Source organism: Natator depressus, chromosome 16, assembly GCF_965152275.1.
Source record: "Natator depressus isolate rNatDep1 chromosome 16, rNatDep2.hap1, whole genome shotgun sequence".
Classification (NCBI taxonomy): domain Eukaryota; kingdom Metazoa; phylum Chordata; order Testudines; family Cheloniidae; genus Natator; species Natator depressus.
The window spans coordinates 26,358,472-26,375,789 of NC_134249.1; the positions used below are offsets into that span (position 1 = coordinate 26,358,472).

The 17,318-nt window shown below is 41.1% G+C and overlaps 2 protein-coding genes across 5 annotated transcripts in view; one reads left to right on the forward strand and one right to left on the reverse strand.

The window, feature by feature from the left end:
- Positions 1 to 17,318, forward strand: part of RALGPS1 (Ral GEF with PH domain and SH3 binding motif 1) — a 394,814-nt gene that overhangs the window by 186,763 nt on the left and 190,733 nt on the right. The window lies entirely within an intron of this gene.
- Positions 1,109 to 17,318, reverse strand: part of ANGPTL2 (angiopoietin like 2) — a 41,463-nt gene continuing 25,253 nt past the window's right edge. The window contains exons 3-5 of one of the 2 annotated variants that reach the window (XM_074973521.1): positions 3,902 to 4,095; positions 3,187 to 3,457; positions 1,109 to 2,723 (exon numbers count right to left, since the gene is read on the reverse strand). In XM_074973521.1, coding sequence (XP_074829622.1) covers positions 2,524 to 2,723; positions 3,187 to 3,457; positions 3,902 to 4,095 — 665 coding nt within the window. In that variant the 3' untranslated portion in view covers positions 1,109 to 2,523. The remainder of the gene's footprint in view (positions 2,724 to 3,186; positions 3,458 to 3,901; positions 4,096 to 17,318) is intronic. The other variant, XM_074973520.1, reaches the window with a different exon arrangement.

Sequence of the window (17,318 nt, forward strand, 5' to 3'; positions counted from 1 at the left end):
CTATCCTGACTTATCCGGAGCTTTGCTGTATTACCTTAATAGGACCAAGCCATTTCAGTGGTCTCCTCACCCCTTTGTGGCCACTTCTGGTCCAACCAAAGGCCAAGCCATCTCTTTGCAGAGATTTTCCCAAGTGAATCATACAGTACATTTCAATCTGCCATCAGCTGGCTGGTTAACCTATCCCTTCGAATATCAAGGCACATTGTTCCAGAGCACAGGCTGCATCTATTGCCTGCTTCAGAAACATTCCAGTCTCTGAGATCTGCAAGGTTGCAATGTGGAGTAACCCACTGACATTTGTGAAACATTATGCCCATGACATGGCTGCCAAATTTGGTGCCACGTTCAGGTGAGCAGTATGTCAGTCTTAGTTTGACTGATTCAGCTGATACTCCTCACTTCCGCCATCCAGGGAGGACTCTGCTTGCCAGTCACCTACAGTGGGATCCATATTGACACACATTCTTTAGAAGAAGCACAGTTACTGTAAGGTAAGTAACTGTTCTTTAGAATACAAACTTCAATGTGAAAATGCTGTGAATTGTTTTCCAGCTGAATAGGAACAAGAGTTTTCGTAGAAATACAACTTTTGATTTTGTCATAGTCTCAATCCCTTAGGGATACCAGTGTCCAGAAACTAGAGCAGATAGAAACAATTAACAGAGTCCCTGTTTAGCAGTTAACAAATTAACCAGGTTCCCCCATCCGGTAGCTGGACTAGTTGAGTATGCATCTTGAGCACTACTGCAACTAAGACATGAATCATGAGCCTTGTGGACCATAGGAAGCAGCCCTACCAGCTGATCCAAAAGATATTCTCCCCTTTGACTGAGATGGTAGCAGGTGTGCAGTACTTGTCTCAGCAGGAAGCTGCTTTGGTAGATCTTGAAATGTGTAGACAATTCATTTCATGGAAAAAGCAAATCATTAATGGTGTAGAGTTAGAAGTCAGAATTGATTTGATTTAAATTAACAATGGTAGACTTGTGTGGGGTTAAATCATTTCCTGTACTTTGAAAGTTAGCCTGAACTGAAATATTAGAATGAATCTAAATACATCAAAATAGCATTTGTTGCTTTATTACCAATTTGCAATATTACAAGGATAATCTGATAATATATTAAAAACCCTACTTTCATTTATATACAACACATGCTACATCAGGCATCACCAGTTTTTAATGCACATCATACATTTGTAAAGAAATAATGAGGTAATAAGGGAAGAAAGTATAATATGCACATGGTAAAAAAAAAAAAATCTCACAGGCTTATTGTAAGGTATGCCAAATTGCCAAGAGCTTTTTTTGTTTTTCTGAGACATTCTTTCACTAAATTTTATGGTTTTCACTGTAGTTTCTAATTTGCAACAATTATCTATTCTACATATCTACCTCAGCAGAATTCTAAAATTCTCCAAGTTTCCACAATTGATTTTAGTTATAAATATGAGTGAGTAATTCTCTTTAATATGTTGACACACAATGTACTCATTAATAATTGTGAAATATGGCAAATATAATTGTTCTTGGTTACAAATATTTTCTTCCAAGAATCTTAATCTTGTGGCTAAGGACGTTAAATAGAATATAGATCGGTATCCATCATTTGCCTGCAAAGTTGGATAGCCCCTTTAATTTGTAGCCATTTTCTGATTACAGTGGCTACACAGCAGGTAATGACGTAGCTCAGTATAAAATAATGTTAAATATTTAGGCTATTGTTTTATATGAAAATTAACGTTATTCATGTTGGCTATATAATATGCAATAGCCATTATAAGTTTGGATTATTTTATAAATACATGTAGGCAGTTCAATTTAAAAACACTCATTTTCCTTTCTTGATCAAAAATGTTTGTATCAGAGGTCAGCTTTGAGAATGATGGCATGTACGTCAAGAGAAGAGTGAGAGTGACAGACTGGATTAATTATTATGGTAACTATTTGGGTGTCTGCCCACAAACTGAAATGATTTAGTGATTGTTTTATCTATAACAATTAATAAAAATTAAATTAGGAATAATCCCACTAATACCCTACAGTACATATACCAACTACATGGTTTCAAAGGATGTGATTTCCTGTGTCAAATGATCCCTACTAATAAGAATAAAACTCTTGCTGTACAGATTGTACTGTATTTGAGAATATTTATACATAATACAAAATATTTAGATGCTGTGACAGTATTTTTAGCATCTAGACTTAATTTACAGGGAATAAAACCCAGAAGTGTTATCTACAGTCCATGTCAAATCCCAGTTCTAGAAACAGGAACCTTAATTATTTTTGGTACAAAGAAAGATGTTCTGAAAGTTTATTATATCACTTACATTGTATGTTTTTGCTAGAATGAATGTTGAAAATACAATATACAAGTCCTCAAATTGTAGCAATAAATGTACAATATCTTACATTCTTTGCTGCCATAAAGATGTATTCCGGATAGCACATGCAGCTATTACTGCCATTTCATTGTTCTGTTTTAAACAGTAAATTAAAAGAGGAAAAAATTCTTTCAGTGGAACGTGTTGGGGTTAGGCCTGATCATCATAACAACTTTCTTTAGTGAATATGATCCACCACGGAATTCAGCCCAGTAAACACCATCCTGGTATCGACTACGATAGTGTCCTCCCCGATACCAGACTCCATTGAGGTTTGAGTGAGCACAGGCATTGTACCACCATCCTCCTTTCTGGTAATGAGCACAGTTACCTATAATGAAAAGCAGACTGTTATTAGTATAGAAACTGAAAATCTTGCAGTGAGCAGACTAGCAAAACTTTCATAAAACAGTTTTAATGTCTAGATATTTTTAAATCTATCAATCTGATGATGTAAGCAGCAAGGCACACAAAACCTTCCTTTTACAGTCCTCAATCCTGCAATCAAAACTATGCAAGTGGACTCTTCAGTGGAGCTCCACTTTAGTACAAGATTCACCTGCAAGGATCCGGGACTTAATTTTTAAAATAACATCAAATATTTAAACTAAAAAGTCTTTGTCATCTGTCAATGAAAATCATTAGATTACCAGAATAATTTGTGTATCATCAGAGTGGGGTTTTTTTCGCCTTTCTAAATGTTTTTAATTATATGTTTAAATGTAATTTTCTATCATGTCATTCTATGACTTGCCATTTTCCTTCGGTTTTTTTTCTTTTTAAGCACTTCATACCTGTGTATACATCATGGTCTCTATCCAGTGTGGTGAACTGCTTCCCATTGTGCCAAGTGAAAGAATCCCCAGCGTTGCCATTGTAACGACCCAGTCTCAACTTGTAATATTCACTCTCTGGCTCCAGTCTGAAACTGGCATATTCAGCAAATACTTTTCGACCTGACCAGTCTTCCATAGTTACAAGCAGTTTGTAGTTGCCTTGATTTGTAAGCCAATAAATATTTTCTAAACCCAGCCAGTACTCTCCATCTATGTTACCAAATCCTTGCTGTGAAGAAATAGTGACAAATGGATTACTGTTGCATATATGTTTTACTTTTAAATCTCAATGCATCCTTAACCATGGCACCTTGATAATGACTACATGGGCATATTTTGAAATTCCAGTGCAACTTCACCTTGGCCCTAAGTATGTTTCAGCACTTGACACCACTACAAAATTTTTCAGAGGAAGGTACAAGAGATCACTCTGTACAAGTGGACACTCATGGAATAATCTGTCTAATGGAAAGTTTCTTGCCACCCTATCAGCTAGTGGTTGGTTTATAACCTGATAAGTGTATACTCCTTATAAAAGTAGTTGTATCCTATCTAACATAGCTGTGGATGGTCTCATTATTCACGTCTAATTATTTTTTCAGTCCTACTAAGCTCTTAACTCTAAATCTTCCATTAAGACAGGAAAGAGAAAACAAGTTTCATTTGTCCTAACCTTGTACGTATCCCAGTTCCTGAAAAAGTTGACTGATCCATCGAGTCGTCTCTGAATGACAGTCCAGCCACCAGGGTCATGTCGTTGGTCACACCAGACCTGCATAAGTCGATTTGTATTTTCAGGTTTCACAAGATAGATGGAACTGGTGTCATGGCCATCTTCTAATGCCTGTAGACAGTCTCTCCACGGTCCTGTTTTAAAATAGAAACAGTATGCATTCAGAAAATAATTGTGCTTGTCGTCTTTGTCTTCTGGAATTATTTGAATGTGGAACATTTTTTTCCTTGCATGTACTAGACATGCTTCTGCCAAGTATTATGTGTAACTGTCTTCCTAAAAACCACATATTTTCACCTTTGCCTATGGAAGGTTTAATGTCCAGTAGTGAGCTTGCACAAACCTGGGCTTCTTTTGGTTTCACGAGGTTCTTGACCTCTTTTACTTCATTCATTCCTTGGCAAACCATATTGTGTGTGCTGTTTATACAGTATATTAATTTATTGATCTTGGCTGCCTGCATGTTTTCTTTATGCAGTATACAAAACATGGCAGATTATGCAATCTATCTTTTAAATCATAACCATAATTTTTAGTCTTATTCAGTATAAAGGATACTTGGAATTACAGAAGACTAAATAGTGGTAGAAGTGCAATTATAAAGGAAGAAAATACTTCTAGTATGTTCAGACTTGCATGCATGCTAGTGATTTGGATTTAATAGTGTTGTGAAGGGATGCATAGTGTAAAGTATGGAGTGTAGGTTTAAAATATGGAGCATGGTATTGTTCCACCACCTGGCAAAAAGAATTCAGTGTCCAAGTCAGGTAGGAGAAAGGTATTCACTGGAAATGCAGATGCAGTCATATTTAGGGGGATAGTTCAGGAAAGGCAGAGTAGCAGGTAAGATCACTTGGAAGCACATGGGAAAGTCCCTTGCCCTTAAGCATGGGATTTGTGTGGTCAGGGAGACTGAGTCCCGTTAAGCATGTCCTTGTTTGAAGACCCCCCTCTGGATTCTGTCTTGTGTTGAAGTGTCCTTCTGAGATGTGACAGGTCAGAAATTTAAGAGTTAGCTGCTTTAAGGTGTGTAAGCTAGAGGGCAAACTCAGTGGCTGGGTAAGGTAGAATAAAGTTCCCAACAACCATGCAGTCGAAGACCCTTTCTTCAAGGCTGGGTTTATTTTCAAACAAAAGCAAATTAATTCATAATATTGTGTACCATCCAGCCAGCTGGGAAGGGAGAGCGTATACCCCATTCCTGTTAGTATCCAGGAACAGTGCTTAATTTTTGCTAGGGCTCTAGGCTTGGCAGTTCATAGCCCCAGCACTTCTGGCAGTTCTGAAAGTTAAAAAATTGCCTGAGCCCTGGCACCTCTTTTATTATAAATTAAGCACTGGTCTGGAATGACTACTAATGGAGACATACACCTCTAGGACTTCCCTGACTCAGGGTTCTTCCTGTTTGCTGCCCCAGCCCTAGAGGAAAGAAGCCTTAAACCTGGTTTCTTATAGGTTACATGCTTGTACTAGCCATTTGCCTGCAGCTACAGCTCCATGTTTTAAATGGCCAAAGAGTTGCAACAGACACACTGGAATGCGTGCATACACCCCAAAGCCTGGTGCCCTTTATACAGGCTACAATTTTCAAAATCATCTAAGTGACCTAAGAGCACAACTCCATTTGTTTCTGTGTAACTTAAAAACTATAGTTGCAATTTTCAGAAGTATCTAAAAAACAAAATAAGGGAAATAGCTGTTAAATACAGAAAAAACTTTACTTTTACTTTTTAAATTAACGTTTAAAGACAAAATCTATATAGTAAAAACATTTGAGAGCAATCTCAGGATAATGAATGTCTGGAAATATATAACAGACTGTAAAGTAAAACAAAAATAGATTTAAAAAATATCCTGTGTGGAAAGATTGTCATTCCTTTAACATGTTATCTGATTTCCTAAGGGAGCAGCATCTGAGTGCCCAGGAAGGAAAAAAATTTGATTGGTAAAAAGTGCCCAGTAGAATTCTGGATTTTGTTGTTGATCCTTTTCCAAAAATTCAGTGTAAGCTAACTAGGCCCATCTGAACACCTAGGAATGTTGCAAAAAGAAAATCAGAAACATTCATGAATTCAGGATCCACTTACTTAGTAACTATATTTTGAATTTGAACATTTTGGTGCCTGCATAACATGATGGTGGCCATATTAGAAATGGCTGCATGGGCAGCTTTGTTCAGTTGCTATGGTTATAGTGAGTGAGCTGATAGAAGGAAATGATAAAACTGTTATCAGTAAGTAACTGGTCCGGATCAATTTTTAAGGCAACTGAGGGAGTATTATAGTACAAGAATGTTTGATCAACATTTGTAAAGAAGCCAGAACTGAGCTATGTAGTAGACAGATCTTTTTCCTTTTAGTAACAAAAGAGTCAAATTGACTTTGGCTTCTATTCTGGATGGGGATTTTCCAGCTGAGCTGCACCCAAAAATAACATTGGCTTGAAGATCAACAGTAGACTCAGCAATATAATAAACCATTATAGACATTAGCATTGTCACACTGATATCTGAAGGCAAGCAAAAAACAGTTAATGGATCAAAAATGTGGTGTGATATACTCCATACACAGAGGAGAAAGAAAGCTACCCCATTTGCTGTAGTGCAACACATTGGTTTCAGGTATGGAGGCCATAAAGCAGCTATTTTTAAGAGATAAGACTTTTTAAAAAAGTTTCTAGCTCAAAGAAAATGTTCTCAATGTGAAAATACTCAGATTCCTCCCTAATCGGTCCGGTATAAGAACCTAGATAGAATGTGTACAGCATTGTTTTCGGAAATCTTTAGACAGTCATCTCTAGTAGCTTTGCTACTGTGCTCATATTTTTGCCAAAAAGCGGAAAAGTTAAATTAACAAGACACTCAAGTCAGTGATACCTTCAGAGTCCAGACTGAGAGAGAAAAGAGAAGATTTAGTAACGCATTCATCTTTGGAATGATGCTAAATTGTATGTTGCTATTATAATTAAACATAGTTTTAAGTTTATACAGAATAAATACTTCTGTAATAAAGACTGTTGCCATTGTTTTGTATGCATGTAAATAAGAAGATTATAACGAGTTAGCTTAGTTTACATTGTATCCCCTGTATTAACTCACTGCGAGTAGACTAGCAGTGGATAGTCTGTGCCACTTGTTCAATAAATTGTAGCTTAGTTTAGGTGAACTTTTTGTTATTTTAAAAAGCCTTTTGTAAATACTCAAGAATCCAATCTAAAGTGGGTGTTTGGGTTTTTTGGTCTGTGTCCAAGTTATTTGATTTTTGTATTTCCCTTTGTCCTCAGCAGCACAGTCCTGTGAATAGAATGCTGCTTCTGAGCCCAATTTCCTTTGCTGCTGCAGATAGAAGTACATGTTCTTGGCTGCTTAAATGAAGATGCAGCCCTCTGTTTTAATATCTGTGTTTTATTTTGTTAAAATGCAGGCGACAGACATCATTGTGTTTCTTTCCAATATCTAGTTCAACACATTTAACTTTACTGTGTTTGACTGTATCAGTCTGCATTTCTTTTCTTTCACTGACTACCCCGTTGCTATTAGTTTATATTTCACCAATAAACCCCTGATTCTAAAAAAACAAAAAAAAACCCTTAAATACAGTGAGTTTTATAACAAAGAAAAATACATGAGTTCAGAGCTGTTGTGGAACAGACTTCAACAGGCACTAAGGACCATCACAAATGTTTGACCTTGCTTTCTTTCACAAACACATAGCATCATGAGCATAAGACAAACAATCCCTCCCCAACTAAACAAAAAAACAACAAACAGTACTCTGCACGCATAGTACTTCTCTGGGGAAGAGGATGAGAGAGAGATTAATCACATCACTGTAAAGAGCTCAGATACTAAGATGATGAGAAAGGTATGAGAACCTGAATAGAATAGAATTGAATAGAATAGAATAGAATAATGCTTCCTCTTTCACTGTTATCAGTTAATCTGCAAAAATAGCTTGAGCTCCTACCTCAAAGAGAGTTTTATTATGGTTTCAAACGAAAGGGAAAGCAATTAAAAAAAACCTCACTAAACAAGATGTGTTTGGTCTCACTAATTTAAGTTTGCAGACTTGGGATTTTAGGATCATGCAAATATGTACTTTCAAATAGATGTAAAAATGTGTGTGTCAACAAAACATCTGCCAGTGCTGAGGTCCCTAGTATGATTTCTTTTAATTACTACCATTTAATTATTCTGATGTACCTGATTTTGGTTTGATATGGGAAATGCAGTGGTTTTGAACTATTTTTGCTCTTCTGTCATTCTGCTGAAATAGTGATGGACATGACAACAGATATGTTCTATCTAGTAATGTGAAATACTAAACGGTTAAACAGTAAGCATTAGTCTTACCAGTTAACCGACCCTAACCATTAGCCCTGGGCCAACCAGCTAACCCCAGCCCCAGGCCACCTGACTAGCCTGCTGAGCTCAGCCCCACGCCGGCCGGCCAACCTGCCAACTCCAGCCCTGAGCTGGTCTGCCGGCACCTGCCCTGTGCCAGGCTGGCCGATGCCAACGCCACACCAGTCAACCCCAGCGCCACACGCCGGCCAGCTGGAGCAGCCCCAGCCATGCCGACCCCGACCCCGCACACTGGCCAGCTGGAGCAGTCCCAGCCCTGCGCTGGCCCGCCAACCCCAGCCTTAGCTGCACCAGCCAGCTGGAGCAACCCCAGCCACAGAGGCCCCAGCCCCTCCCTTTAATTGGTTAACTGTTTAAACGATATTTTAATAGTTTAAACAGTTAACTTTTTAAACAGATATTTACATCCCTAGTTCTACCTAAATGAACCTCTAATGTTCAGTAGCAGTTAGTGGATTAAAGGATAATCTCGGATCACTGCTTTAGGAATGTTCTAAGATTCATTTATAGATTATGAAATATGGTCTAGATCGGGGTGGGCAAACTACGGCCCAGGGGCCACATCCGGCCCTCCAGACTTTTTAATCCGGCCCTTCAGATTCCGCCAGGGAGCAGGGTCGGGGGCTTGGCCCGCTCTGCGCGGCTCCCAGAAGCAGCAGCAGCATGTCCCCCCTCCTGCTGCTATGCATAGGGGGCAGCCAGGGGGTGCTGCACCTGCCTCAAGCACTGCCCCCGCAGCTCCCATCGGCTGGGAACCACAGCCAATGGGAGCTGCAGGGGTGGCACCTGAGGACTGGGTAGCGCACAGAGCCGCCTGGCTGCCCCTATGCATAGAAGCAGGAGCGGGGACATGCCGCTGCTTCTGGGAGCTGCTTGAGGTAAGCGCTCCCCAGAGCCTGCACCCCTGACCCCCTCCCATCCCCAAACCCCTGCACCACCGCTGATCCCCCTCCCATTCTCCAAACCCCTTGGTCTCAGCCCAGAGCCCCCTCCTGCACCCCCAACCCTTCATCTTGAGCCCTCACCCCCCCCCTCGCACCCCAGCCCAGAGCCCCCTCCCGCATCCTGAACTCCTCATTTCTGGCCCCACCCCAGAGCCCACACCCCCAGCTGGAGCCCTCACCCCCTCCTACTCCCTAACCCCCAATTTCATGAGCATTCATGGCTCACCATACAATTTTCATACTCAGATGTGGCCCTCGGGTCAAAAAGTTTGCCCACCCCTGATCTAGACCAGGGGTGGGCAAACTTTTTGGCCCGAGGGCCACATCGGGGTGCAAAACTGTATGGAGGGCTGGGTAGGGAAGGCTGTGCCCCCGAAACAGTCTGGCCCCTGCCCCCTATTCGCCTCCTCAAACTTCCCGCCTCCTGATTGTCCCCCTCAGAACACCTGACCCATCCAACCCCCCTGGTCCTTGTCCCCTGACTGCTCCCTCCTGGAACCCCCCGCCCCTAACCGCCCCCGGGACCCCACCCCCATTCAACCCACCCCGCTCCCTGTCCCCCCAACACCTATCCACATGCCCACCCCGTGACAGGCCCCCCAGGACTCCCATGCCCTATCCAACCCCCCCTGTTCCCCGACCGCCCCAGAACCTGCGCCCCATCCAACTGCCCCCGTCCCCTGACTGTCCCCCGGGACTCCCCTCCCCTAACTGCCTCCTGCTCCCTGTCCCCTGATTGCCCCCCCGGACTCCCTACCCAACCCCCCCACGCGTGCCACCGCCTCCTTACCATGCTGCTTACCGAGCCTTCCAGGCCAGGATCTCGGGGGCCGGGCAGGACGGTCCCGCGGGCCATAGTTTGCCTACCTCTGGGTTGGTGCATATTTGAGATCTGACAGCAGTTCTAGTTACCATAGTTTCTGCAGATAACTTTTGCCAGACATAATCTTTTCCTCCCCAAAAGTGTAACAGAATTATTGAGTTACACAGAGCGACTTGATGAATGGAGATAATGAATGAAAGTACTTTTGGCCATTGGAAGCCATGCAGAAAGTAAATGTTACAGATTATGCTAAAAATACCATAGGCTGGCCAAGTTTTCATTTGTCATGTGTTTAAAATTAGTGTCTCTTTCAGGTGGTGCACTGCAAAGCCTGCACAAGGCAGAATATTTTGGTAAACTGTCCCTTTTATATGTCTCTATTACAGAGAGAATATATGACCATGCAGTTCTTTTTCCTATGTACTGTGTGAAAAGTAGTACAAATGACTGCCTGGAAGAGCCATTTTAAATTAAACCTACTGATTTTGATTGCTGTGTGTTCTCCATTGTAGTGTGTGTCCCATTCAGTTTATGTAATGTGAGGATATCTATTTTGTAATTCTGGTCAATTTATATAAACATGGATTGCATATTACAGCTAATTAAGAATCCAAGAAACTGTTGTTTTGTGTTATTTTAACAAATGGGGAGGAATGAAGGAGTTCTGGTCAACATTCCAGACTGTGTGCTAAGTTGTTTCAGATTTGCCTGAGTTCCAGAGTCTGTTGCCTGGTGTGGAACATGTTACATCATTTTCTGTCTCCATCTGATCTTGGTTTGTAACAGTGAGGCTTCTGCTGCTGTTCATACTGGCAAGCCGACCTACAGCTCACACCTTTTTGCTAGCATTTATTAGTCTTATAAAGTAGTGGTAGAGAATTTAGTAGATTTCATTTTCACTCTCTTGTACAGTTCATTAACATAATGAGTTTTATTTTATTTTAATTCATTTGTTTGTAGAGGTGACATCTGTTATTGCTGAAAACTTGTATTAACCAGTTTCTAACCAATTAACATTGGGACTAGCAAGCAACATTGCTGTATTGACAATTGCTGTTTTTACTGGTGATCATGATGTGAATACAGGATAGAAGTTTTTATGGTTAGTGAAGGCGGGCATCTCTTCCCTGTACAATAAACCCCAGTCAGAACACATTCTATGGCAGGGGTGAGCAAACTTTTTGACCCGAGGACCACATGTGGGTGGGGAAATTGTAGGGCTGGGGCAGGGGGTTGGGGTGTGGGAGGGAGTGCAGGGTGTGGGAGGGGGTTCAGTGTGCAGGAAGGGGGGCTCAGGGCAAGTGGCTGGGGTGCAGGAAGGGGGGCTCAGGGCAAGTGGCTGGGGTGCAAGAGGGGGCATGGAGTGCAGGAGGGGGCTCAGGCAGGGGGTTGGGGTGTGGGAGGGAGTGCAGGGTGTGGGAGGGGGTTCAGTGTGCAGGAAGGGGGGCTCAGGGCAAGTGGCTGGGGTGCAGGAGGGAGCTCAGGGTGGGGGTTGGGGTGCAGCAGGAGGTTAGCGGCTCCTGGGGGCGGGGTGGAGCAGGCGGCTTCACTGTGCGCTGCCCTTGCCTATGGGTACCATCCCCGAAGCGCCCATTGGCCGCAGTTCCCCATTCCCGGCCAACGGGGACTGCGGGGGCGCTGCCTGCAGGCGAGGGCAGCGCACGGAGCCCTCTGTCCCCCGCTCCCCCAGAGACTGCAGGGACGTGGTACCATCTGCTTCTGGGAGCGGCATGGGGCCAGAGCAGGCAGGGAGCCTGCCTTAGCCCGCTGCGCCCTAGTTTGGCCTTCCCTGTTCTATGGTGATTGTATCTCAGGATTTTAGCTAATTTAAACAGGAGCAGGAGGGGAGAAGTTTTCATCATACTGTCATTCGGGGATGTTTTGAACCCTTACTTAGAATTACCCACTGGACAGAATATGTAATAGTTATCATTATTTTGGATAGTGTGAGGATATTTATTTTGACACTAAGGTGTTCCTGTTTGCAGATTTCTTACACAGAATTGCAACAGATACTTGTATCTTAGAAGAGTCGAGCCCTTTCATTGATTTACTGTATTTGAATGTTCAAGAACTTTCACTATGGATTCATGGTATGCCCAGGAGAGAAGCTACTCTGGGAACTTCTGTTAGCATCTAGTCACTTTGACTCAGATTTTTAAAGGTATTCAGGCATTGTGATGCTCACTGTTGCAATTCCTAACAAATTTAGGAGCCTAATCTCATTTTCGAAAGAGATTTAGGCATTTGGGGTATGTCTACACTGCCATTAAACATCCAGGTCTGGCCCATGTCACCTTCCTTGGATTTGTGGGGTTTGGGATTAAGGGGTTGTTTAATTGCAGTGTAGACGTTCAGGCTCGGGCTGGAGGCCAGGCTCTAGGATCCTGCAAAGGAGGCAGATCCCAGAGCTCGAGCTCTAGCCCAAGGCTGAATGTTTACACTACAATTAAATAGTCCATGAGCCGAAGTCAGCTGACATGGGGCAGCCGCGGGTGTTTAATTGCAGTGTAGACAAAATCCTATTGACAGTAAATAGGACTGTAGTTCCCATAAGCCTGAAAATGAGACTTAGGCTCCTAATTAAATGAGGCATTACAACACTGAGCATCAGAATGCCTAAATACTTGCATTTTTATATAAATGAGCAGTAAATTAAAAATTATATTATAATATTTGGCTTAGTCATTGTGCGGTATCGTACCAGCTGGTCCAGTGACTGCTGCCTTGTTCGCTGTGTAATCTCGCACTGTTGTACATTTGTTGCATATGCTGTGGATGGAGAAAACTGGTCCTGTTCAGCTGCTGCCATTTATGGCTGCGCATGGAAAACAAGTCCAGATGTAACTTTGCTTCATGGGTTTTATGTTTACAATGACAAATCACTCTTTCAGGAATTAAAACAGAATATCTCAATTATTTTAATTTTATTTTCACATAGAACCAGACAGCAAAAGCTTCAGGGGCAACTTTCAGCAAAATGCTTTATAATAAAGTAACACATTTTGGCAAATGCATGAATGAAAGCACCTAATCCTATCCACACAAATTAATTTGTTCATGATAAAACTCATGTCTTTCAAATGATTGCACTCCAGATATGTTTGTACATTTTTAGACTGGGATTTGTGAGCATTCTTTCTCTAGAAGTGCTTCATTGTATGATACACCAATATCTTCATGTTGTTTTTGTGATACATTCTGCCAGTGCTGTTCGTTATGCATGCATTGATTTTTATCCTCTCTTGGGATTTGTTAGGCGCTAAAAACAGACCATGATGTTGAAATACAGCCCAGAACTTCAAATGTTCCTATTATATTTATGACATAGTACTGAAACTATAAAGGGATAATGCCTTTCTATTTTATAGAAACCACACTTTGGCTGAGTTATATGAATATAGAAAAATGCTCAGCTTACATTTTTAATCTCATTTTGGCGTGGTAAAGCCATGTTTCTTAAGAGCTTTTAAAATATTATTAGCAAAACATTTTAAAATAGTGATTGCTTTATTATGTCATAGAGTAATATTTATTATTATTTATTTGTAACATAGTGGCTGTAGTCAGGGAGCATGGTCTGGTTGTGCTAGGCGCTGTACAAACAGAACAAAAAGACAGTTCCTACCCTAAAGATCTGACAACCTCAGTAATATTTGCACTATCTTCTACTACAAACTCTCTCCTGCACATAGTAATTATGTGTGTATGATACATAGAATCAAGAGATGATTGGTGGGATTTTCCTGACACCCATAAGCCTCTCCAGTTCACATGCCTGGGTATATTAATTTTGAATGGGACAGATGTGGATACACATCAATCATAATAAAGTTTCATGTGGAGCAAAGGAAACATTTTCAGTGTGTGGTCTGTACAGCCTTGTTTGTTTGTCGCTTGTGGAAGCTGGACATATTTTTGATTCAGCCCGGGAGTTGTGTAATTATTCAGATATTTTTTAAACAATTAAATGTTATACTGATGAAAATTACTGGATTAACCACCATGCAGACTGAAGTCTACTGTTTATCCGCAATACAGGTACAGCATGGCAACAATAGCGCAAGCTTCCTCAGCACTTAGGAGGAGGGGGCTACTGCTAAGGTTAAAAGACAGATCAATATCCATAGCATCTAGTCGATGGTCTATTTGTTAATATATAATATGCCTATACTTATCTCTTATACAGCACTTTTCCTCCAGAGATCTCCGCATGCTATACAAATGTAGGGTATCACTATTCCTGTTTTTCAGAAGGGTATACTGAGGTGCAGAGAGGTAAAGCGACTTGACTAAAGTCACACAGCAGGTCAGCAACAGATCTAGGAAGAGAGCCAGGTCTCCTGACTCCCAACCTAGTTGACCTGTTTACTCAGTGGATAACATTGCCTCACACAGGTTGCCTGGAAAGGTGGTGGATTTATGTGATGTGATGTAGACATCTCAGTCTAATTCCTAGTGAACAAACTATCAATTTATGTTTCAGAGAGACCATTGAACAGCTACTAAACAATGACCACTTTTAATCGCTGGTAATTTGAGGCCCACTGAGGTCAGTTACTCATATACTGAAGGGGGAAAATTGGGCCCCTCGCCTGAATTGAAGGAGGTGAAGTAGAGATGAAAAATTATGTCTCTGTTACCAGTTCCCCAAACTGTAATTTTTAGAAACTGAGTTTATCTGTATAATTATTCAAAGATTAAGATTTTGCGGGATCATTTGACAAGAAGTCACTGAATAGCCCAAACCAGGGAGCTTTGAGAACTAACAGAAAATGTTTGGATTTTTGTTTTTAAGAATACTATTTAAAAAGGAGCCTATATTAATACAATTTAGGCACCCCATATTATCGCGAGTGATTTAATATTATCTCACCTACAGGGGGTCAATATCATATCCTACAGAGCATACTTGGAAAGAGACAGACTTTATGTCACATTAGTTAATTATTTCAGAAAAATGTAATTTAATTAAGGTTGAAGTATTAATAATACAGCGCATAAGTTAATATGGTTAGCTACTGTGTTGCAGTTTGAATTCTGAGGTAACACTGAAAGGAAGCTTTAGGGGGTGGAATCTAGGTTCTGGGCTGGGAAGGCATGTTATATAAAGTGGATAGAAGAGTTCCTCTAGTCTTATTTCATTTCCAGTATCCAACTTGGAAATCAAAGTTGTGCCAATCAGAAAAATCTTTTCCAGGGAAAAAGAAAAGGAGGACTTGTGGCACCTTAGAGACTAACCAATTTATTTGAGCATAAGCTTTCGTGAGCTACAGCTCACTTCATCAGATGCATTCCCAGGGAAGTGAGCTATTTGTCTAGCATGTAAAAACTGAAGGGAAGGAATGGGGAGCGGTCTAACTATACTGTACCATTTCTTCTAAATCTTCCTAGCTCACATTGGCAACTTTCTTTCCCTTTAGAACTGACAACCCCTGCCAATTCATTTGGACAGAGCTCAGAAGATTCTAATTCACTGAGACTTTAATTGTGCATCCTAATTTATTTTAACTCCAGCCAAGACTTGCCAACTGATTTATGTCTTCTTGTGCAGGATGATGAATCCTTTGCTGCCACCCCGGCTCCCCTTCTTTTGCTGATAAAAGAGAGAATCTCTGAAATCTGAAAATTTATGTTATAGGATCTGTAGCTTTCCCTTTGCCAGCACTATTAAGAACAGTTTCCATTGAACAAGGGCACTTTAGTCTTTCAATTTTTAACTAAGAAAAGTAATCATATGATATATATCTATTTCTACTTTGTAGTCTTCTGCCCTGTTGTCACATAAACAAGACTTGATGCATACTAGTCTGTATCGTGTCTGTCTTTAACAACGTCCAGTAATCTTTTGGGAAAATTGGAAACTAGGATTGAAAATGTTCCATGCATCAACAATGCGCTTGTTCCTTGAGCCAAATGGAAATGTAGGCAACTGAACTGCACAAATTTCTAGAAGGTAGTTCTACCTGAGTGTAAGTCTTAGCTGGAATTTCTTAATCAATAACTCCTTTCATAAGTAGGAGTTTTTGAATTGGTATGTTGGAGTAGGAGTTTTTGAATTGGTTACTTTTATCCTGTCTGTAGTCATTTGTCATGATCTCTGAGGGTTGTATTTATTAGTTAAGCTTTCTCTTTTTTTTGTACATCGTTTTAGTACCTGAAACTCTATTACAGGTTTCTCTGATTTAATGTTAGTGCAGTGCACCATTTCTGTAGTGAACATGCTTGCATCAGATATCCCACTCAGTAATTCAGTAATCTAGAGAGGCATCTACACAGATGTGCATTTTCTCCAGCTAGATTTATTGTACCCAAGAATCAGCTTGAATTTTGTGAAAGACAGCAGAGCTGGAAAAGGATACCATGTTGCCTGTTACTATTCTAGTGCATATCTGATTCAACACATTCTCATTCTCACTTGCCAATAGAAGGTAACGGCTGGATAGAGGTTAATGGTATAATTGTAAGAGATGAAACAAAGTTGGCCAATTTAAGAGTTATACATCTTTTCCTAAGCAAACCATTGTGGATTACTGAATGCCAGAATTCACAATGACCTGATTTTGAATTTTGAATTTTTTTCAGTGTGGAGTGCATCATCTTCATAGGTAGAGAACACACTAGTGCAGCCAGAAGGATTAGCTGGGTATATATGCAGCACCGCTGGTCATTAAGTTTTTGTACTAATATGGACATCAGATCTGGTGTTCACACTCCCTTGTGCCGAACAGTTTTTTCTAATTTCCTGGAGAAATGGGACTATTTGGCCTTTCCCGGCTATACTCGGTTTCCTATGGCTATGTGTATGCTGCACACCGCTTGTGGCGGTGTGTACGGTATGTGTAGCTACGGCTATAGTGAAAGGCAGACTGTGCCACATTGCGGTGTGTAGCTGCACGTGTCAGTGAGAGGCTCTGGTGGCGGCAGGCAACAGGAAAAGGCTTGGCGGTGAGGAGCTGTCAGAGCCTTTCCCCGCTGCCATAGTCTTTCCCTGCAGCAACAAAATAATCCAGCAGCTCCCTGTTGCGGGGGAAGAGGTCTGGTACCAGGCAGCTGCTGAAGACTTTCCTTGCTGCAAGAGTCTTCCCCTGTGGTGTGTGATATTTTGAGGTCTAAATGCCAGACTCACTCTTTAATAAGACTGTCCCCAAGTAGTTGCACAAAAAGATAAATGCGTAATGAACCAATACTGATTTCCCCATAGAATTTTAGTGTAATATTTTCTGG